This window comes from Pleurodeles waltl, chromosome 4_1 (assembly GCF_031143425.1).
Source record: "Pleurodeles waltl isolate 20211129_DDA chromosome 4_1, aPleWal1.hap1.20221129, whole genome shotgun sequence".
Classification (NCBI taxonomy): Eukaryota; Metazoa; Chordata; class Amphibia; order Caudata; family Salamandridae; genus Pleurodeles; species Pleurodeles waltl.
In genome coordinates, this window is record NC_090442.1 from 61,362,467 (window position 1) to 61,386,392 (window position 23,926).

General features: G+C 43.0%; 1 protein-coding gene across 2 annotated transcripts in view; it reads right to left on the minus strand.

Annotated features, from left to right (window-relative positions):
• Positions 1-6,088: 6,088 nt before the first annotated feature.
• The window catches only part of MED8 (mediator complex subunit 8), a 39,500-nt gene continuing 21,662 nt past the window's right edge, over positions 6,089-23,926 (minus strand). For both annotated transcript variants that reach the window (XM_069227803.1, XM_069227804.1), the window contains exons 2-7: positions 23,438-23,556; positions 20,324-20,468; positions 18,740-18,880; positions 16,227-16,308; positions 11,911-12,153; positions 6,089-7,948 (exon numbers count right to left, since the gene is read on the minus strand). In XM_069227803.1, coding sequence (XP_069083904.1) covers positions 7,884-7,948; positions 11,911-12,153; positions 16,227-16,308; positions 18,740-18,880; positions 20,324-20,468; positions 23,438-23,556 — 795 coding nt within the window. In that variant the 3' untranslated portion in view covers positions 6,089-7,883. The remainder of the gene's footprint in view (positions 7,949-11,910; positions 12,154-16,226; positions 16,309-18,739; positions 18,881-20,323; positions 20,469-23,437; positions 23,557-23,926) is intronic.

Here is a 23,926-nt window from a genome sequence, read left to right on the forward strand (position 1 = left end):
ACGCCCATGCGCAATGGAGCCGAGGAGGGAGGAGTCCTTCGGTCCCGTGACCAAAAAGACTTCTTCGAAGAAAAACAACTTGTAATACTCCGAGCCCAACACCAGGCAGCGGACTGTGCCAAACATGTGTATCTGCAGCAACATATGCCATCGAACATTGATTTTCCAAGGAGAGATTTTACTTTCTTGATGAAACAATGTGTTACAATAAGCCAGACTTCTATCTCAAGTCCAAATTAATGTAACTTCTTGCAGTGTGCAACTTTTACAAAGCTTCCACTTTGCCATTAAAACTTCTGTGTCTTCCCTGGCACACATGGAGCCTGTGCCTTTCCTGGCGCAAATGGAGCCTGTTCCATGAGAGAGCTTTCTGTCCTCCTACGGTGATGTCCCAACGACTCTCAGAAAAGAGAACAATGAGAGATTGCAGGCCATAGAGGTGTCACCTCCCTCCAGTAGGAAGCCACTTAGGTGTTAGCCTAAAAGGCAGGCTTCAAAGGTGAAGCCGACTTTGAAGGGTAGATGTGTCACACAAGGGAGAAGGGCTGCCCCATTGTTAAGCAGGCAGGGTGCCATAGGGAGCAGAGAGGGGAAACCAGGTTCTCAAATCTTTCTGCCCGTTCTCTGGAGTACTGCAACCTAGATATTGCCCTTTCTCTTCTTCTCTGATCATGCCCTGCCGGAGGACCTGTCAGGAAGAAGCCAGGCGTTTCCCCCCCCCCCCCCCCGCCTCCTTCACATCTGATCCACCCTACTCAGGTTCAACCCGTCATGGATCCCGATATCCTGACGCTGGCAGAATAGGGTAAAGACCAAACAGTGGGGGTCCTGGAGCCCCTTCTGGGGGTGTCTCTTGTGCTTGTGGCTCTGTCTTTTCTGACACTGTCGATTTTACATTTGCCTTCGTATCATAGACCCGCCATAACGACAGAATAGCTTCCCTCTTCTTTCTCTTCGGATTTAATGTAAGTCAATGTACGTTCAACTATGCTTTCATCAAATGTCCCCTCCTTTGGCCATGACTGAGCATGGTCTTTAGTGTCTCTATACCATTACTTACAATATTTCTGTATTCTTCTTTTGTCTGACGGAAACGTTTTTATCATATGTTCCAGGGGAGGATCCATTTTTTCCCAGGACATGCGCTTCCTAAATATCTATATAGTCTTTATTGCTATCTACTATTTATGTCCCCGCTATGCTCTTCATTTCCCTCACTACTATGTATATGTATCTCCTTATCAATGTCACTAACCTATAGCAGTGTACCTGACGAAGAGATGTTCTCATGGAATGTTACCCGACTTGACATACATCGTCGTAAGGCCACACTGGTTAACATCAACTATACTAATTGTTAACCTGTGTAGCACTTCTTCTATGTCAATGGTGGGTGCAGGTGCATTTATAGGGGGCGAAGTGGGTTGTTACCTGACACAATATGGGTTATAACATTATCATAAATGAAAATTATTAGTAGTGGTGTCTGGGGATGTGGCGTCCCTTCCATCATTTAAAACCCCAGAATTATACAAATCTATGAAAAATGCATCAAGAAGGGCTTCTAATACAATGGATTCCTGTGTTATTATGTGGAACCAAGGAGTGTCACACAGACTTGGGGGTTGGCCATGAACCCATTGAAATTTTAGAACTATATCAAGGGTGTCTGTTTCCTGTCACAGGGAATTATCACTCTCACTCATATGACCTTTTATTTATTTACACTAATCTTGATATTAACTATTTTTAATTCTCAGGTTTTATTTGCGCTAGTATCTCCCCTCTTCCAGGACACCAAGTTTTTCTATTGGGATATCAAAAATATGGCCGAGATCTTGCACTTTCTCTTCCTCACTTATTTCAAATTTGATAACTGTTGGCAAGAGTTCTTGCCTTTTTTCTATAATTTGCCCGCTATGGTTATGAAAAATCACACTCTATCATTTTTACTGCTCATTATTTACATCAAATACTTCTTCATTTCTATTTGCGCTTTTTCAGGTTTGCAACGTGCTCAGGGTAAACTCAAATGATACAAACCTTTCAGTCGTCCCCTTACCTAAACGTCACACTCCACTGATGCCTCAGCCTCAATTGCTCTCCCTTAAAGACGCCTTCCCGATATTCTAAATTGAGGAATCAGTGAACCAGGTATCTGACTTTTTCCAGAGTGAGGCCTGCCGGTGCCGGTAAAATTACCATCTCCTGTCACGTCAGACCTTATACTTTACCCGATGTACCCCACTTTTCTTTATCCTAATCCTCCAGATCTAACCGGGATACCTGATGGACACGAACTGCCCCTTCCAGGAACCGTTTCCTAGTTAATCCACTAATATCTATCTATTTCTTCCAGGAGCTGCCTCCTAGGTAATGCCCGAACACCTGGTATGTCTTCCAGGAGCTGTCTCCTGGGTAATGCACTAGTATCTATCTAACTATTTCTTCCAGGAGCTATCTCCTAGGGACCGCTCTAACATAAACCTATATCTTCCAGGAGCTATCTCCTGGGTAATCCACTAACACATAGTATGTCTTCCACGAGGTGCCTCCTGGGTAAACCACTAATACTTTTTATCTCCCTTTTATCACAAAAGGGAATCCCCACTAGCTAGTCTTCCTGCCTGGCTGGGAAATCACATTTCATTTCTACATCAACATTATATTTAAAAAACCACACAAATCCCACATGCACTTAATTCCCCTATTCTACAATTGCCACAGAATCATGCGCTTTAATTATAGTTCAAAGCCTAACCCCTGCTCAACCTTTAGGACGGCAGCCTCTGGAACCCCAAACATCAGCTCGAACAGGCAGGTGTCACGCTCACCTGATTTGCGCTCACTGTGCTATTCAAGCACCTCACGCAGTGTTTCCTTCAGCCACGGTCCAGGAAATTGAGGAGATGGAGGACTCCTGGCTCCGGCTCGCCAAATGTAGTCGAACTCTCAAAAATAACAAAGTGACATGAATCTGATAACAAATGAGTATATTTATAAGCAATACGGCCGAGAGTACAGTCCAGTTCTGCAACTGAAACCACAATACTCAGCTAACAGCGTCTTTTATAGTCTTAGTCAATGTTTAAGTTCCTCCTCCTTCATAGTACTTACAATTAACAAAGGCAATAATTCTTCAATAAACATGACTGCTTGTTACAAAAATGCAGCTGTAACTTATAAAATACGAATACATCTTCTAACATGCACAGTGTCCTTCAATCTTACCCTCTGAACTCTATCAATATGTCGTCCCTACACATCTACCAGGCTTTCAAGTTTTACGGTCTGTCGCCCACTCCCTGCCAGCCTTGGGAAACAAACATCTAGTGCTGTGTCTTACTTTCAGCCTGTCATGATATACCCCTTCTCTTAATCCTGGTATCAGAAAGTGGCTCAGACTCTCCTCTGTGTATGCGCACTTCTAAATTATCTGTGGTATGTGAGGTCAGACTGTGACTGCTTTGCCCGGCACCTGGCCTCTTCCTTCATTCTCCTTCCTGTCGTTTGTTGACTAGAGTCGGCCTTCTTTTGTTTTATTGAGGCCTATTACACCATCCACATTTCAAAGATCTCTCATTCTTACGACCAGAAGTATTACTGCCATGTTTCAGAGCCCATATGTACAATGTTAACCTTGCTCAATTGTTTAAATGCAAGGAAACCATGAGGATGGAACCTTTTATAGGTCCTCGAATTTGTATTGCCTAACATGAAATGCTCAAATTTAAGCTTACAAAACAGTTTGAATGACTTGTTTCAAATGGAAAGAGCAACAAACGAGCTGCGAAAATAGGTAAGAATTGGGGAGAATAGTGGGCTTACATTTGGTGTGAGGTTCCTGCTAGCACCATAGTAACGTACAGAAGAAAACACCGTACAGAAGAAAATGTTAAGGAGCTTCCCCTCACCTGGAAATACAACCAATGCGCTTCCGAAGTAAGGTATTTAAACACAGCTATGGAGAGCGTGTCTGTTTAATTACACTACTGAAGTTCTTCTGCTTTATTTTGCAATTGGATGAAATGGAGTGTGAAAACGATAAATAAGATTATGACTCTAGAAGTTGTAGAGTCAGACCATCCGGGCACATTTAACTTTTGTTTCATATTTAAAGTGTCTTTCATACCTGTCCAGTCTGCACCTATGTTTTACGAAATACTGCCACTTCATTCTTTAGAGCGGCTCTGGTACAGTACTGAAATTGGCATTTGTATAGTACTTCGATACTGCTAATGTGGCCTCGACGCTGGTTTTACTACGTCGCTGTACAAGTGTTGATTTAAAAAAAAAAAAAAAAAAATTTTTTTTAAAAAAGTCCAATTCGGTCTTTTTTTTTTTTTTTAACAAAGAAGAATTTTATCTACGCTTTGGAATGGTTACATGAATGCAAATGCTATTTTATGTAGAATGAAAACCGGGATGGCGCCTTGCAGTATACATGTAATTGACAAGAAAAGTACAAGTCTGTCTACTGTATGCCTGTATTTATACATGCAGTTCTGCCTGTTTAGTTGAAGTATACCCAGCCGCACTCTATGCGGACATGGGAAATTATACGTACGTGTCACGCTTTCTTTCTGTTCTAAATGTCATCTTTAGCATATTTGTTTCTCATCTAAAATGAATTTGCTGCCATTCTTGTTATGCAAGGAGGCACAGAAGGAATAAACTAGAAGAGAGAATAGGAGCTGCAAAAGAGAGAAAAAACAAAACAAAACAAAACAAAAAAGCATTGAGAAGTCCGGTGGTTTTTATTTTTAAGTCGAGTGCGCAAGCCAGAGACTCTGATGGTGGGGAGAGTTGTATTTTATTGTAATTAGCATGGCAGATTTAAATTAGGATGCTAAATGTCAACATTTTCTTTTTTATGCAGATAGAGGAAGAAGATAAACGGAAGTGCTTTAGTTATATGCAGGGCCGCTGGAATTAAATGGTGGGAAAAGATGAAACTCTGAGGCAGGGTTCTTTAGTTTATGTGGCAAGAAAAGTCCAGGTCTGAATTTACAATGCCAACAGCTCTAACTTAAGCAAACGCGAGACCTATTGCACTGCAAATACTTGTTATAAATTGGTGTCAGATTTCTTGAGTGTCATGTCAATTTCTTCTTCAATTGTTTTGGTGCTGTTTAATTACTTTATAATTGTTCCTCTGTGTGAGCCTTGCTGTTCTGTGGTTCAGCTGAGGTTTTACAGACACAACCTACTGGACCTAATGGGGTTGGTAAGTGTATCACACAGTGAGGATGCACAACCACACCATATAATACACCCCATTTCCCCCACACTATGCTTTCTAGCAAATAAAAAAATGGCACAGTGTCTTTGACCTTTCCTGTCCTCTACTATTTACATTTTATGTAAAATGTGACACAGAGAACCCTGGATCTAGCTATTCCATACTTATGCCTGTGAATCATATAAAGATAGTGCCAAGAAAGTTGCAAAGGTACCTGGTACTACACTGCCTGCAGGTTCATATTTTGGGCCCCACTTTTCTCCTAATGTACAATCGCCACCCCTGCAGATGGTATAAGATCCTTTCCCAACAGAGCACCTTAGGGAAAATGACACTGAATGTAGGGTTTCCTAGGGTTAGGGCCACTGGAATTTCCCCAAGAGCCTGGCATGGGTCACTTCCAGGGCCATGTAGGTTTATGGATAGTCCACAGGTTATCAACCTGCCCTGTAACAAGAACTATCTTTGAATAATGAGAACCACGCAGATCTACTAAAAATATTATCACAGCTGCAAGAGTGACCACATCAGACAAGATCACGCTAGAAAATAAACAGTAGTGAGTACACAAGTACACCAGACAGGATTACCACCAGCATGGTTACAAAAGGGTTAAACAGTGTGAAGTGCCTCCAGATGAATAATGAACAAACAGTCACTGGAGCAAGGGCATCAAAGAATAGGCATCAAAGTAAGTACCCCAACCCTCTTACAATTATCACTCAAACATCAAACTGAAATGCAATCATATGGCCAAACAAACACAGATCAGTTTCTGAAAACACACATTATGCCATCAAATAGAACCTTTTCCTTTTGGGTAAACAAATTCACTCCCCCAGGGAATACCTTGTCACGTTTATGTTTTATTGCCTGAAATTTCATTTTTGAATTTTAGTAAATACAGACTTTGTCACCAAACATCACATTTGCAAGAGCTTCAGAAACAGACTGCCTCACATGTTCTAGTACCATCATATGCTAAGGTTGGCCACTTTAATAGCACAGATGCCAAAAAAATCCCAGGGACACCATTATGCCAGGTATACATGCAAAATGCAAAGGGTGGCCAGCATCATGTCATTGGTGGCCACTCTTATGAACGAGGTGGGCACAACTGGATATGGATGCTCAAAACAGGTCAGGGATGGACAATGTTATTCTCTGCTGTGTAATAATTAGTATAGTACACCCAAAATAAAGCACAGACAATATTCATTATAACCGGGTAAGCATTATGCAAGAGATGGTCAACATAATTTCCACAATGGTCACTATTGTGCTAAATATAACCCAAGCATGCCAGGACCTAGATGCCCCTGGTATTCCTATATGCCTTTGATTGCTGCAAGAAGGGAAGAAAGGCCCTTGTTTGCCAAAAGGTTACCCCATCAGGCCACCCACTCACATACCAAAAAAGTTAAGCACACATCTACACGTGCAGATATGAACAAACATTTGTGCACTCAGACGTGCACATACATGCACACCTCACACCCAAGCCCCCACATCAAGTGAAACACAGATGTTTCTGCAAACCAACAATAGGAGCACACTCACCTTGGCATATAAGGAAGGCACTTTCCTGGAAATGGACAAACAACTTGTGTGGCAAAAGCTGGTGACTGGCATGGTCTTGTGACTACAACGTACAGGGTCCATCCTTTTCCCTAATATTTACACATTTTACCACAGAATGCTATGTACATCTGATCAGTCAGCGCTTCCTTTTACACCTGGAAGCCGCAAGTTGATATCTTCAAAAGGCTACTAGTCACACCGACTTGTTTCTTCTTGAACAAGGCACTGCATTGTCCTTTAGCCCCCCCCCCCACCCCAATTCCCATGACATGTAATAGTCTATAGAAACGTGAGGTGTTGGGATCACAACATATAATGCCTTTCTGCACAGAATTCTTTCTAAATGTATATTTGTATAACTATGCACTTCAGTTTTGTAGTGAAACAAGGAAACATTTCCCAAGTTATATTAAAATAACGGCATCTGTGCTAAACACCAAAGGAGTGAAAAAGTGATTGGAAGTAACTTGCCATCAGATTTCTGTTCCTCCGCCCTTTGAAGTCCACCCCCCACTAGCCAGTTGCTTTGCTCTCCTTGTCCCCACCACAGTCTCCGCAAGTGTAGTGAGCGCCCATGAACATCCTTGTAAATCAGGAGAGGGTGAAGTGCAGTCATCTTGCCAGGTGAAGCGACAGTGGCGTTAGGTACTGAATTCCGCTTTAAAAACGAATGCAAGTTCACAATCTATCCTCAATCTTTTTTTACTTTTGTTTAACAAATGTAACTTTTTTTGCACAAAGCCTGTCAGATGCTGGCAGTGTACTGGAATATTGGTCTAGTATCTGGGACCTGTCTGATGGTTCATAATGAGTTTGATCAGTGTTGCCTATCCAGGCACTCTGGAGTGGGCACAGGATGCAGGAGTCTCAGCCTCCATACAGCACTCCGAGGAGAAGGAGACACATCTTCATACATAGGACCGATCTTCTGGATCACCAGACCTCTGATGGAGTCCCTCCTTGGTCAGTCATGTCCCCCTCACATACCCTTCTCCAGAGCAGTAATAGGACTCCACTTCTGCAGGTCACAGTGAGAGGGCAACTGAGGGGAGAGTCCATCTCATCGCTGGTAGGGGTGCATAGATGCGGACTTGATGTTGGTTTTTATGTTGCTCACCATCTTTCCTAGAAGCAAAAAAAACCAAAAAAAAACAGTTAGATCTCTAGGAGACTGTCCTGAAACACTTCCACTTGGCAAAATAAAGGAATACAGTTTAGGAGGATGGAAAGGAATTTTCCTGGAAAGAAATTGAATTCCACTGATAACCATGCTACGAGGCATAGGGCGAGGAGAAGGTAACCGAGTGATGCTGGTTGGGTTACCGAAGGAATAAGAATAGATCAAATCAAATCAAATCAAATCAAACATTTATAAAGCGCGCTACTCACCCGTGCGGGTCTCAAGGCGCTAGATGAACGCTGCTTTTGACAGGGAGTGGGCAGCTTGGCGTCGACTGCAGAGTCACATTGGTGGATACTACTGACAGTTAGTGGTGGCCTCTGAAATTCTCTCTGAGAAAGTTGAAACCCCACCTGCAGGGCATCAGCTGAGGGCTCGTCTAGTAATGAGCCCCAATAACAGACAGGAAACTGTACAAGTCTCCATATTGATGCCACCCGCAGACCAATTTGTTCCCTCGAGATGACAGATCAGTATTCAGCAGCTTTGCCAGATATGAATAGCAGTCACTGAAAGATAACCAAGCTCTGAAAACAGTGTTATAATAGTTGCTTCTTTTGTCGCCTGGATTCTTAATAATTTCACATAGGTGGGGCTATGGAAAAGGACCCCACCTAAATACATTTCTTGTGAGCACTGTATGCAACATCTGCTTAAAATAGTTGTATAACATTAAAATCTCTTCTTGAGGTGCCATGCTGCTTCTACATATTGGGAATACATTCTAAACTGTTTTAATAATTGTGAGAGTGGAAACAAGGCAGGAAAAGCAACAGACTGATCGATGTGGAAATCGGAGATTACTGTAAGTCTCAAAGATAAATGCAATTATAATAGAATCAATGGTTCACCATTTCAAAAATGAATTATCTCTTTTAGTGTGTAACAGCTTACACAGTTGATGCCAACCATGGTCATAAACTAGAACCAGCCTCTCACATGATACACAATTGCTTTTAACAGCAGTCTAGTGGTTATACCCCTTCGTAGCCAAGGATGTAACGGTTACGTCCTGGGACCGGCTCATTGGGGGGGGTGAGGGGGGGAGCCGAATTCAGAGATGTGCAAATAACCACTGCTTCTCAACACCTTATCTTGTGCCCATTTTGGAAATACAAAGGTTTTCTTGATACCTATTTTTCACTCTTTATATTTCAGCAAATGAATGGTTGTATACCCGGTGTAGAATGAAAACCCACTGCAGGGTGCAGTCATTTATTGGCTCTGGGTACCTAGGGTTCTTGATGAACCTACGAGCCCTACATATCCTGCAACCAGAAGAGTACAGCAGACGTAACAGTATATTGCTTTAAAAAATCTGACATAGCAGGAAAAAGTTAAACAGAGTAAAACGTGGAAAAAAATTGCTGTTCTTTTCATCTCAATTTCAATATTTATTTCAACTGTTATTTTCTGTTGGAAAACCTAGTAGGATCTACACAAAATTGCCCCTTGCTGAATTCAGAATGTTGTCTACTTTTCAGAAATGTTTAGCTTTCTGGGATCCAACATTGGTTTCACACCCATTTCTGTCACTAACTGGAAGGAGACTGAAAGCACAAAAAATAGTAAAAATGGGGTATGTCCCAGTAAAATGCCAAACTTGTGTTGAAAATTGGGGTTTTCTGATTCAAGTCTGCCTGTTCCTGAAAGCTGGGAAGATGGTTATTTTAGCACCGTAAGCCATTTGTTGATGTCATTTCCGTCATTTCCAGGGGAAAAACCACAAGCCTTCCTCTGCAGCCCTTTTATCCCATTTTTTAAATTACAAAAATAAATAAAAAAATAAATAAAAAAAATAGCTGTATTTTGACTAATTTCTCGGTCTCCTTTAGGGGAACCCCCAAAGTCTGGGTACCTCTAGAATCCCTAGGATGTTGGGGGAAAAAAACGCAAATTTGGCATGGGTAGCTTATGTGGACAAACAGTTGTGAGGGCCTAAGTGCAAAGTGCCCCAAACAGCCAAAAAAAGGCTTGGCACACGAGGGAGAGAAAGGCATGGCAGCGAAGGGGTTAATTATGCTGATTTTTTTGACTTTGCATGTAAATTATAAGGTCATCTTCAGCACTCCACTATTTTGTTGTGGCATCTCCGACATGGATCATCTTTCACAGGCAAATGACAATTGTTGGTACATAAGTGTCAGAGGCTGATGAAGATGCAGACACTTGCAAACATTCTACTTAAAGCTCTCTCTATTACTTTAGGAAAATTACATTTTATTCTGGCTCTAACATTATGAGAATGTAGTGAACTGCGGCTGCAGGTCATCAAAGTCATGTTTCTAGTGGGACATGGAGATTTGTATCAGACACATACGGCTCTCCCATTCTGAATAGTTGATGCGAAACCCTTTCTTTCAACATGGCTTTCCTTTTTCAGCTGCATTTTTTTAGTTACCTCAATTTAAAAAAAAAAAAAAAACTCAGCTATGGCACGTAGGGTTGAACCAGGGATCCCCCTGGAAAGCTTTGGGAAGTCACAGAAAGGTCTTTTGATGCAGGACGTGTGTAGATAGCCTCTTGTCTTCAGACAGCCTACAGGACAGAGTGCATGGAGTCTCAGATACAGTCAGCAGAACTCCAAGGGAGGAACCAGAGACCAGGCAGTCCTTAAAAGTCATGGTCAAATACCTGGTTGCACAGGGCAGAAGGCTTGCATGGATCCTGTATCTTTGGGACAAAGGAAGCAGATGTGTTCTTACAAAGGAAACACTGGCAACAGCTGTGAAAGAAAGGCAGGCCTCTGAGCACTAGCCAATCACCACTATGAAAGGGACGGATAATCGAATAGCAGCCCATCACTGTAGTGGGAATGCGCTATGGGGGTGGTGGTTATTTTACGTGAACTGATAACTGAAATACTCGCAGGATTTGACTGGCGTTGAGTAAGACCAAAAGCACATCCAGCTATGGCAAAGGAGCTCTTGATGTTGACAGAGAAGTCAGTGTGTAACTCAGTACCATATGAGGATTTGATTGGGCATCAAGGAATCACCTATTGCATGAGACTAAGATGTGTGTGGACCATAATGAGAAATAGGCATTCAGCAGTAAGACCAGGTGGAGGTGGACGGCGTGGATACCAGCAGTAACATTATGTTACAGCACAAGCTTGGACTGATGTTTATTAATTGTGAAGGATAATGATGTCAATGGTGTTTGTCTTTTTAATCAAGCTTTGTAAGATACTTGCTATGACTTGGGCCCAACCCTAGAGGGCATGCTGCTCAAACCACTTGTCCTCATCCAATGGCAGTGTGGCAAGAGGAGTCTCCTTCGACCCTTTCGAATTCATCCAACCAATCGACGTGGTGTACAACTCTTGCAAGCATTTCATGCTATCAGATTATGGTAGATGGCAAAAAAGAGACCTTTACCGCAGGCACCAGTGTTTGCCACTTTCCTCGAGTTAAAGAGAAGGTTGACTAATTTAAAGCCCAGAGAGCCCTGGAGATCCGGGAGACATCTTCAATGCTAGTTACACCCAGAGGACGTTCTTGAAAGATTATTCCTCTTTTGTAAAAACACTTTTTTATTGAAGCGTTTGACCCACTAACAAGTAATGCATACAATAGGTGTTAGTGCACCCAAAGATTATTCCTGAACTAACCGCAGGATGGAAAATGCATGCGATAGCCTGAAAAGCCTTAAAAGACCTATGCTGCATCAAGCCTGCCTCGCAAAAACATAAAATATCAGCAAAAATGGCCAAAAACAGGACTGGCAGTGCAACACCAACTAGGAATAACAATAACGTCCACCTCCCACAGCCGTGCTTCATGCCGGGATTCCTGGTCCATCTAGCTCCCACCCCGTCCCTTCGCCAGCATCAAAAGTAGACCACCAAGTGACACTTTCAACATTTCTGAGCATCATACACCCACGCATAACTGTTTTCATGTACCTGGCTGGCCGGGCTGAGACATGGCCACCCCTGACATCTGCTGCTGGTTTTGTCCCATGGAGATCTGCACCTGCTGCAAAGTTGGGCCGCTGCTCATCATTCCAGCAGAGTTGGGCTGGCCCCCCACACTGGACCCTCCAGGGCCAGTAGGGCGGCGGTTTGAAAGGCCCTTTCCAAAGGTCACTGCAGCCACCAACGCACTGGTGTCTGCGGGGTTAAACGTGGACTTGTTCTGGCGCAAACCTAGATAATGAAAACAAAAAACAAATAAGACAACTACCCAAAGAAGTGGCAACACCCAGAGGAAAAAAACAGAAAGAGCACCACCATACAGGACCTCCCTCGAACAGATTCCACTACAGCACCATCCCTCAAACAAACCTCCAAGAGTATGAAAGATACAGAAACCCATGTACTATTTGTTCTTTAAACAAGTGACTACAATGTTTGTAAAACCACCAGTATCATTGTAAAATCTCCAGACAACTTTGAAAACTAGTGGCTACCATGGCATTTGTTCCTCCACTTTATTTGAAATCTTACGCTACTGATTGATTCCAGAAGGAAGTGGCTTCATTTTCAGATTGGAAGTTCAAACAGAAAGCAGAGATTAACAAAATCACCAGCTCTCTGGAAGGGAAACACCCTTTACAATGCGGCTCAAACTATGTTGTGCCTTTACAATGCGGTCCGAGTCACAAATTTGTCTTTACAACGCATTACTTTACCACGCCAGTTGTTACAATGACTTGCCTTAAGCAAAGCGTTGTTGGACTTTAAGTCCAACACTTTCCCTACTGTTGCCAGAATGGAATAGGAAATGTAAATTATAATATTCCAAAATCCATTGCTTTCCCCAAGTCTTTGTATATACTTGCGTGGTTAAGGAATGCACTGTAAAGACGCATTTGTGGTTCAGACCACAATGTTAAGGCATGCGTGGTTCCAACATACAAACACACTAGAGACAAAGAGTTACAGGTACGCAGCTTTGACTTCTCGGGCAGTGGATATTCTGTAATCACTAGCATTAATGTGGCATGCAGCAATGAAATCAACATGGACATTTATCCAGGGAGCAGTACATTAGAAGAGGGTTTTGGAAAAGATCTTTGGTACCCATGCCCTAGGTACCACTTACTAGAGACTTACAGGGGTGCCAAAGGTACTGCCAATTGGGAAACAATCACACAGTTTTTAGGGAAAGAGATCTGGCACTGGGGACCTGGATAGCAGGAACAGTACACTTTCAGTCAAAATTGCATCACGTACCAGGCAAAAAGTGGAGGTCACCATGTCAAAAAGGGGCACTTTCCTACACTAGGCAACTAGTAATGAGCTATTGAAGGGATGCATAGGACTGGGGAAACGAGCTTTAGATCACAAAGTACTTCAAGCGGGGGATTCTGTTACTGCCAGGGTCATATCCTCAAGGAAGACCTGATGAGTGACCCGTGGGGACAGAGAGAGGACAGATCCTGGTTGCATTTCAACAGGTGGTAGGAGAAGAAACAGCAGGATGTGCTTTGCTACTGGCCTCAGCAGCAAAGGCCTTTATTGGCTTTTTGAAGTCACTACATCGCATTCGGTACACGTTTTAATGGCTGCAGCATTGAAATGTGATAAGTGAGTATTGCTTCAATGGGGAGATACTTCTTTTTTAGCACCAGAGGGCAGTCAAGGGACTGGAAGCGAGCCCTTTTCTTGGGATCTCATGGCAGCCAGAGGTTACTGTGCAATGGCTGGAAAATAAGGTTATTGTTGTTTACCATTGATGTGCTTGGACCACAACACTTTAGAAAACATTTAATACATTAACGTTTAGGCAGTTCTTAATTTCAGGAAATAGAAAATTAAATATTCTACACACTGAACACAAACTTCAGAAAAACAGACGTTCTGAGCACATCTGGGTCAGTTTTGCAGCCCCAAAAACAGTTCCAGCTCTAAAGCGGTCTGCAGGTGCTACGTTTCAGTTTGACATTGAAAACTAAGGCCTATGCTGTCCTATGGGTGACAGTTTCTGTAGATGATGGACTTCACAAGCACATTCAAGATCTTATTTCTGCCAGTGGAGGAGAGCCAAACTAAACCTATGTTACACTGCTTCACAACTGATAGGTCTTGCTCTTTTGGTCAACTTCACTGTTCCAGTTTCTCGTTATAGTTCACTAAGATGGTAGAGGCTCTGGGGGGCAGCGGAATGCCCAAGTAGACAGCCACACACAATGGTGTCCTGTTTTGTCTTGACCAAGTCTCACTATTGCATTTCTTCAACACACTGGAGCATGGTTGTGTTGTGCTCAGCAACCAGTTTACTTACAACTCCCAGGTATAAATTTGAGAGGATGGTAAGAGGACGGATCCCTGATTCTATTGTGCAACTCTAAAAGCTACTAAATGTATTAGTTGTGATTTTAATTTGCGATGGAATAGTTTTTTACTTCACCTATCCAGAAAAATGTGTTTTGTGTGGGAATAAATAGGATGAAATAACAGGATATATAACCAAAAATCTCAGGGGTCTACATGCAAGTACCAAAGGTAAATGTCGGTCTAATAAAAGCTCACACATGCAAGATCGCTTGTTGCCTTCTTAAAATAAAAATGCATTTTCAAAAATCTTACACAACATTTCCATTTTGCAATGAAAAGCACAGAATTAGGGCAGGTTTGTGCGCTTTTGAAGTGAAAGCCTCAATACAAACTACACACTGCATCAGGTGGATATAATATACACTCTAAAACATACTGGAGAGTATTCCCAGGTACCAAAGGATATTCAACTTCTCCAGCTCTAGGGAAAAGGACCTGTGGGGGATTGTAGTGTCACCCCTTTGCACTCCCCCTCCTACATTCTCCAGTCCAGAATGCTCTTTGGTAGGTATCCTCCTCTGGCTGCACCATCGTTCATCACATCTGCACCCACCAGCATATGACAAAAACCTTAACAGCTTCTATACCCTTACCAACGCAACATCCAACCTGAACACCAACACCACCTAGACTGGTGACATCACCAGCCAAGATTCAACCCCACACACTCCACGAGGAATCTTATGTGGACTCTGCTTCCAAAACGTAGCTCCTATATAACTACAACGACCCACAACCTTGGCACCAACCTGAACATTATACTCTTCACTTCTCCCGTTCTTACTGCACTAAAACCTCATTCTCTTAACTGGACCAACCACCTTGCCTACCCTTTCACACATGCTAAAATCTTACCAAAAAGGTAGGAGAAATCCATCACAGTCACCTCCAAGTACTTGAAAAACAACCATCCACACCAGTCAAAAGTTCTAATACTGTCGGGTCCAAACCCAGACAAATGTTGTAGACATGTTCCGCAACAATCTTATCTCCATCTTTGAGGTCTTTCTTGAATGCCACATATCCATCAGAAAATATTGTAAAAAATACTATCGGCCACTGAATGCTAGCAAACTGCTACTAGGAACATTTTTAGAAGAAATGCAGCACCACACATTTCTTCATTAATCCTAAAATCAAAGCTACACGCTCACCCTCCGTCTCAAGCTGTAAATCGAAATCGGAATGCTACTCCCTGGCTATCTCAGGCGCACATAATAAAAAAGCACTGATCAATGCAATCAAACATACATAAACTTGGTCACCACCTCCGACTCAGCGTTCTGTTAAAAACAATACACCAACATTGAATACCCGTTTATCAACAAGATCCCCACCACATACCACAATCTCTGAAATCTCCCTCAGAAATCTTCTTCTGGACCACCATACAACATCTTTCATCTTGTTGATGACCTGGTTATTCCTCAGAGCATCTTCATATTTCATTGACAAATATTGTGGCAAGTCCTACCATGTTGAAGGATTTGGGACAGTCCATGGGATATCTGTGCTCTAGAGTCACATGCCACCAGCATCTGGAAGGAGTTCATAATTCTGGGAATGGAGGTTAGGTCGATTTAAACTAAATGCATCTTCTGTCCGCCTTCTTGTGCTACTGAAAGACCTTTCATAAATGTGCATCCATGCTACTGTAGCATGCTTTTTAAAAACACTCTGCTTTGCAAGTATTGTGCTGGCCCTTGAGACAAGCATTGCACTGCATAAATATCCACAGTAAAATAAATGAAAATAGATTGTTCTCTATAACTTCAACTCTACAGAACAAATATTGTCGGGAGAAGCACTGAAGTGATATTACCCATCACAAGCTAAAGAACCCTGTCTGGTGCCAGAGGAAGTTCCAAGCTTGGTACCACAAAGATGAGACTGTCAGAGAGCAGGAAACATTCAACGGTCCCATCATTCGCTTGACTCACCACCGCTCTCCGACTCCCGTTCCTCTTTGTTGATCTTCTCCAGAAGGCTACTGCACATCTTATTAAGAGACTGGATCTGTTTCTAGAAACACAAGCGGTACAGATTAAAGGCGATGTTGAGCAAAATCTGCTTCCCTCTGCCTCTGGCACAACCTACTGCCCGATGGACGACGAGTCTGCACATTACAGCAGACACTGTGTTAAACTCAAGACTAGAGAGGCTCAACTAGCTTCTACCCTCCAGTGTGCTGTACCTCACTGGTCTCTACACACCTTGCACAGTTTCTAGTGAAGATTTCTCACTAACACTAGATGCATGAAAAGTGCCCAGACCAGGGCTACTGCAAATTTCTAGAGAAAACGTCTGGTATGCCACAAATACCAGCCTCCCAAATGAGGACCTACTAATGCACAGAAAAACACAGACTAAGGCGGCCTGGTCCAACTTTAGTCCTCAGTTCCGAGACCACATCACGTCAGCCCTCAAAATCCTCCACTGAGACCCCAGGAAAGGAAGATAACCGATCAAGATCCAACACCCAGAAGGCACATATAGAGACCCCAATATAATAGAATATAACTAATAGTTCACTGGAATCGTATCAGACCCCTTAAATAAACCAGACACAACAGCCAAGCTTAAAAGATGTGAAGACAGGCCCATTTATAAAGGAGTAAAGGAAGAGCTGTGGCTTCAAAGAGGCTTTTGATGCCCCTAAGCCAGCTATACTCGTTAATCCACACGTCACCTAGAACCCTTCACCATGTTACACACTGTTGTTCAGATCCAGAGGAACAGGCAGTGTTTGCCACCTCCCGTTAGGTCTGTTCAACAATACTTCATGGAGTTCTCGAAGGAGAGTTTCCCATCTTGCCGGCTATATGGAGGTCTAATGGAAGAATTCCCAAGGAGGATATCAAACTCCGAGACAGCCAAAGAGCGATGGCTTTGAAATGCTTGAATTAGTCTGAACTACTGCTAATTATTGTGGCTACACTCCATTCCATGTCTGTTTATGTTTGTTTGCATTTAAACACAGAAACCAATCATCACAGCCATCGACCAACTATATGCAAATCCGTCTTGGCCCGGACACCAAAAGAATGGTCCATTAAGAAAGACCAGGCCTTCAACGTCCAATTTGCATACTTTAGGCACAGGTCAAGGACAAGACTTTTTTCTCTGGTAGTTTTTACATTAGTGCCTAAATACCAACCAGAGAATAGTGCACTATAGAGGTGTTTGTTACAAGCTCACTAACTCATAAAAAGTAGATAACTGCCCCCACCCCAGTTTTCATTTTTAAAAGGCGCATTAGGAGTAGAATAGAAAAACCCTGTACTATACTCAACACCGCAGGCTGTGCCACCTACTTAAGGGAAATGTAGCTTCTGAGTTTATTTTTTGTTTAATGCTTGCTCTACTAGCAATCAAGTAATTTACAAGAACGAATACTTTAAAGCAGATGTTTAGGCAAAGCTGGGATGTGCAGCAATTTTAACAGTCAATAAATATCAAACTATTTTTAGGTTCAAGAAAACCAAACATCAATTTTAATAGCCAGGATGCAGGGAAGGAGGAGCTTTATGAGGACAAGTGGAAACAGCGATAATGGAGAGGTGAGAATGGCTAGCACTACGAGGCTATGAGCAGTGTCTGCAGACACAATGAACAGTCTGAGCTGAACTGTACGTATCTGCTTGTGCTTCAGAGACAACATTTCTCATGCAGGAGGCAAAGCCCTCCTTTGCAGCACAGACACTTCACTCAGTTGATGTCCTTGAGGCTGATCGGTTGTGCAAAAAGAACGGCGGTGACTGGAAAGTTATCCTGCTCGAGTGCTCTGTTCAGACCTGAACTCGTCTGACTATCCAGGTTCTACAGGCTGATTAGCTGTGCAGGGGAGAGAACCCTGAGACTCCACTAAATGAAGGGGCTGCTTGGGCCATATGACCTAGTGAAACACACTCACAGGGACTGCTGGAAGTCTAACAGGGAGAAATGCTGTACTCTGAGACTGTTCTCCTCTTGGACCAAAACTTCTAGAGGACGCCTTAATGTTAGACAAGATGCATTTAAGTTCTGTAGCGCATGCTGTGAAAACCACAATAAACATTGCCCTGCCCCTTATGTCTTTATCTAGAAATAGAGGTGAAGAGAGCAAGAGGAAGAAAGAAAATCAAGAAAGAGAATGTTGATAAATCTGCGCTGTACATTGAATTCTCATGGCAAATTTCCTCATGTAGGACACAATGCAAACATAAGAGCGTCTGTGCATTTAAAAGAACGTGCGTGATTGAGCAAAGTTTTGTTTAGAGCTTGAAGTCTTGGAAAGCAGTACCTTTCTTAGAACACAACACTGTTGAAAGCATATTCTTCAACAAATGCTTTAAATCGGTCTATCAAATCAAACTTCTTTCTGTATTTTCTAAAAGTCAGTAAAATTCCTGTCTTGATTGACGTCTTATGGGCTGGGACTGCAGCAGTCTTTATGGACAGAAAGAAATCCTACCAGAGCTACATCAGGAGTGAGACGAGCTGCCTCTGTGGTCAGTTGCTTCTCCTGTTCTTCCACCTCGGGATCTGGCTTGGTCCTCAGGTGGTCTGGGACCACCTCATGGCTGAAAACAGGAACACGTCCCTCTGTCACCCGCTGGAAGTAGAAGTGACATTGGCATCATCATCATCATCGGATACTGCCACAATGGATTCTAAACCCATCAATGCCCACCCTCAAGTTACAGAGGAGACCGTTAACCACAATGAACCCTTCGAAGCAAATTTAATAACTGCCTGGAACCACAATTCCCCTATAACACCTTTCACTGTAACGAATGTGGTCACCGTTCATTCTACCCAAATTCACTCTCATGCTAGCCATACCTTCACTGTAAACCTTAACACATACTATAGTCAATGCTGTAACTTAGTTTAATTGTAACACTCTCTATAATCCTAAACCTATTCCTAACCATAACATTTGTCCTGACAAGGACCCTAGCCCAGGCCATAATCAAACCTTTTTACCTCACCGTCACTACAACAAACATAACCCTCTGACTCATTTGATTAATGATTTATTTTATGTTTCCTTTGTAACGGCTGATGTGTGGATTCTCTACAATTATGGCCTCAGTTGTAGGTGCACTGTCATAACAATCCCAACTTGACCCAATATGTAAGGTGGGATAAAGACTCCCTCACCTTCTTGCAAGACCTCCTTTCCCACTGTTGTAATGAGCCAATAAGTTAGTGCAGTAGCTTGCAGAAGACGAAGTAAGCATCTTGCAGCTGGCATGGACATTTAAGGATCTTGCTAAGCCCCCAGTCACCCTTTCAGAAGCACCACTTTGTTGGGGGCAATTCTCAACTTTTAAATATGACAGGCTCCCAACCGTTACCCATACCCTCGCAAGCAGTCCCACCACTGAATCAGACAGGAGACATGTTACCATTATCAAATGCCTGACGTGTGGGGGTCACATGTTAGAGTAACTCAACGCAAGAATTGTGTGAGGTGATCTGCCTCTGCTGCAGTGGTTAATTTGTAAATAAAAACGTGCCGGTGCTCAAAGCTCTCCTTTGAAAAACACGGCTGCTGCAATTGAATGTGCGAGCACAGAATGCAGAGGCAGCCTAATCCTGAAGCCATCTCGGGCCTCTTTAATCTATTTACAGCCACCCCCTGCCGCTCCAGCTCACTCTTGCAGCTTTCTGCTTTCTAACTTTGTGACGTTTTTTCGCTTTTCTCTTCCTCCGTCATTCCCATATGCGTCTTCTGCTACAAGAGCTCGCAACAAATGCTTGAGGCAGAAGAATAAGCCCTGACCCGCAAAAATAAGTGCAGGTGCTCAGCACCGGAAACAATAAGCACAAATTAAGCACTGCTCTGCTGTTATCAAGAGTCGAATTGTGTGTTTTATGAACAGAGGCATCTCTGCCTCCAGCGAATCCAGGATACTTAGGTTTTGAGAACAAATGTGCCATGACTTGATAGCCATACATACTGGGAGATGCTTATGTCCCACATGCCTGTAAAGTTAACTGTATTTATGCATTAAAATGCGTTTGCCTGCATGCATGGCCAACCACTTACCATAATCTCCTCATCGCGGTCTGGAGACAGGATGAGTGGGATGATGACCTGGTTCCTCAGTAGCGGGGTCTTATCATTCTTCAGCATCTTATTCAGCGTACTGAGCTGTCCGGAAAGCAAAGCAAAGCTGTCCAGCACCGAGGGCCTATGTGCGGAAGGAGGGATCAGTAAGCACTTGAATACACAGCAGTAGGGGTTAGCAATGGCTAAGGAAGTTACAGAGGAGCCAGGGTATAGATAGGCTACAGAAGGCAAGATATTAAATGAGATCCATTCCAAATACTTAAGGATGAATGAAAAAGCCTTTTAGTCTGAGAAGGTGATGCAAACTAAGAATACACACACAATAGATATCCATCTTTTTTAGGGAAAAGATGAATATGGGCAAAAGCAAGTGAAGAACCTATGGATGTAGAAGACTGGCCCAATCAGAAAGCCCAGATGACTTGAAGCAGAAGAGAGAACAGATGGTGAACGAGACACAGGGCCAATGTAACTTAGCAAAGGGGAGACCGCTAAAAGATTTACAATTAAGAAAGCACAGTCAGATAGTGTTGGGAAGGAGAACTTCAAGAAGGCAAAATAATGAACCGTTGTAAGATCAAGCCCTTCCATCTACCCCATCAATGGTAGTCCTTACTATGACTAGGTTGATGAAATCTGAATAGTGTTTAAACTGAAAGGTATCATGCGCTAGTTATCTAATCCGGAAAAATAAGTCATTGTGTGCTTTCAACAGTTAAGTTTTGAGCTTTTCACTGATACCTTCTTGATCCCCGACAAGGGCCCTTTGTTACTCTGGCCTCCAATCCAGAAACTACTGTAGAGTCCTGAATCAAGTTTCCCCCCGGGCTCTAGTCCCAAACACCAAGTAACACCACTTCCTGGATTCCCAGGAAACTAAATACAAATACATACTTGCATGTTAGACCAATTCAACTAGACAGACTAGACTAGACAGACCACCTTTCACTAAGACCCAAACTAAACTGCCTTTAGTTCAGCTATTACAGACAGTTGTAACAATCAAAAGGAATTGAAGTTAAGACTCGCCCAATCATATGCCTGACCAAGCACTCAGACATTTTATGGTGCTATACCAAATTCCTTAAATTAATCAATGGATTTTTGTTCTATGTGGAAGGATTTTCTCACTGTCGGAGTGTAGTACGAGGGCAAAATGTAGCCTAAAGTGGGGCGAAGTAATTCGCCCATGCTCCATCTTCTGATGGCACAGGCTTCGACCAGAGTAGAAAGGAAAGAGCAGTGGGGCCCTGTCCGACATAGATACTACGGAGCACATCTGTTTTTGTGCCAACACCATGGCTGTCTAATAAACTGTATTTCGGTAGGCTAAGGACTGGGACAACGGGCTGTGAATAACAGGGGTAAACTAAATAATGAGAACAGAGGGGCAGTGCATATATCTCTTCTTGTTAGAGCAGAGGGCCCAACCTTTTGTACATGGAGATAAAGACAAGAGGCACAAACAGAAGAGAGGGGAAGGTTGTCTGCGTGGACAACTGTTACGGGCCTATTTAGAAGGATTTCATGATCAACTGTATCACATGCTGCTAAGAGGTTCAGCATTAACAGACAGAGATGGATAAGGAAAGTCAGAAACTGGCTACACTAGTCACGATGCGTGCACTCAAACAAAAGCGAGTGCCTAGAATCCTAATATTTCGAAGAATTGTTTAGGGATGTAATACATTAGAGACCCAGTAACTTTTGATCTGAGAGGGTGAGTGCCCCTTGCCTTGTTTTCCAATGGGTCACTGAACTGGCTGAATTAAATATGAAGGGCCCCACTGGCAGGCAGGCTCAGAGACAGAGACAGCAGAGTACGATGACAGAGAGGGGGCCAAACTCTGAAAGCCCTAAAGACAAAAGAAACACTGGTCTACTACCATGGACACAAAATATACATGTCCCCAGTCTGGCATAATAAAGTTTCAAAAAGTGAAAAGCCTTTAAAAAAAAAAAACAGGGAACAGTTCATCTAAAATGTGCACCAGCAGGCCTACTCCAGCATCGAAACCAAGGGGGCCGTGGGTAGAATAGGAATGCCTATCTTTGATCTTAAGAGGCAGAAACACTTCTGACTACAAATCCCAAGGAAAATAACTGAGCTGGAGGGAGCCTTGTAAGTCAAGTGGAGGCAGCTGTGTCGAGCTGTGCAAGAGATGTCATTCTAAGGCTCAGCTTACAGAAAAGAAGGAATGGTGATGTGTGCTGTAAAGCAGAGACAAGACAAAAGGAGGATAAAATACAAAGGTCACTTAGGCCCTGAAATCTTCAAAGTGGGCGTACAAGAAGGCAAAGGGTGATCAGTAAGCACCACTGTCTTAGAAATCTCCCAAGCCAATTGGCGTGAGCCTCCAGTTTGAGATGGGAGTTCCCAGCTTTGGGTGCACTGATTTTAGGGCAACATAAAATGAACAGTGATAAACTGAGGGGGGATTTGGTGCAATAGCGGCAATACGGGGGATGGGGAGTACTCACACTACCAAATTCCCCGATTCTGATTTTCTGCCAGAGATGTGGTGGAGAAGAAGGAGTATTTGATGGTGTTTTGGCACCTACTACCCCCACTTCAGCCTTTAAAGTCTCTTAAACCTTCACAGTGTTGAACAACCTACAACCCTAAGTAAATCTCCAGTAGCTACACTCAATAACTACGCTCACTACAGACCATTGACGTTCTCTTCAATCCCCAAAGTATGCAAGGAGAAACAACAACAAAAAACATTACTCAGTCTAGTCGTGGCTAGCATGCAGCTGGGGGCGACCGATTTGCCTTCAGGAAGGAAGCTCTGTAGGGTTAGGGATGCTGATAAAAGACTGTGGAGGTTGTGAGAGATCCCTGTGCTCGGTGCATGCCACCTGAGCTCCAGCTGCACCGATTATGCCAGTCGGAACACAAATCTTACTAACATAGCAAACATGTATGGTCACACAGCACGCAATCATCAGACAACAACTGCTTGGAGCCTACCTGATGATGGTGTGTTTCTGCAGTGGAGCAATTTGACAAACTGTCGTGACTTCACAACATTGTCTGCTACAGTACACATAAAACAGAGTTATCATGCAGGACACCACAAGTCTCACCAGGTAAGGTGCTCATACTCGTTCTCCAGCTTGTAGATGAAGCTAGCAAGAGATTTCTTCAAGTCGCCGACCTGATTAATGAGGACATCGATAGAGTTCTCAAGCTGCTTCTCCTCTCGCTGCAAGAGACAAAACGAAGGCTCATGAGGTGAGAAAAAGATGAATAGACAGCAAGAGATGGAGCAGGGGAGAAGAAGGAAATGAAAGGGGAGAAGAAAAAATACAAAAGTAAAAAAAAAAAAAAAAAAAAAAAAAAAAAAAAAAAAGAACAAAGCACAGAGCAGAGTGAAAAGAAGGAGGGACGAAGCAGAAAGTGGTAACAGAGCAGGATGCAGACAGAGCAGTGGAAGATAAAAGAGAAAGACAGGGTTGGGAGAGAGCAAGAAAGGTGTAACAGAAACATGGATGAGAACAAGAGGAAGGCAATAAGAAAGCATGACAACAATGGTTACAAGGAAAGAAGAAATTATATGGGAGAGGGCGAGAAAC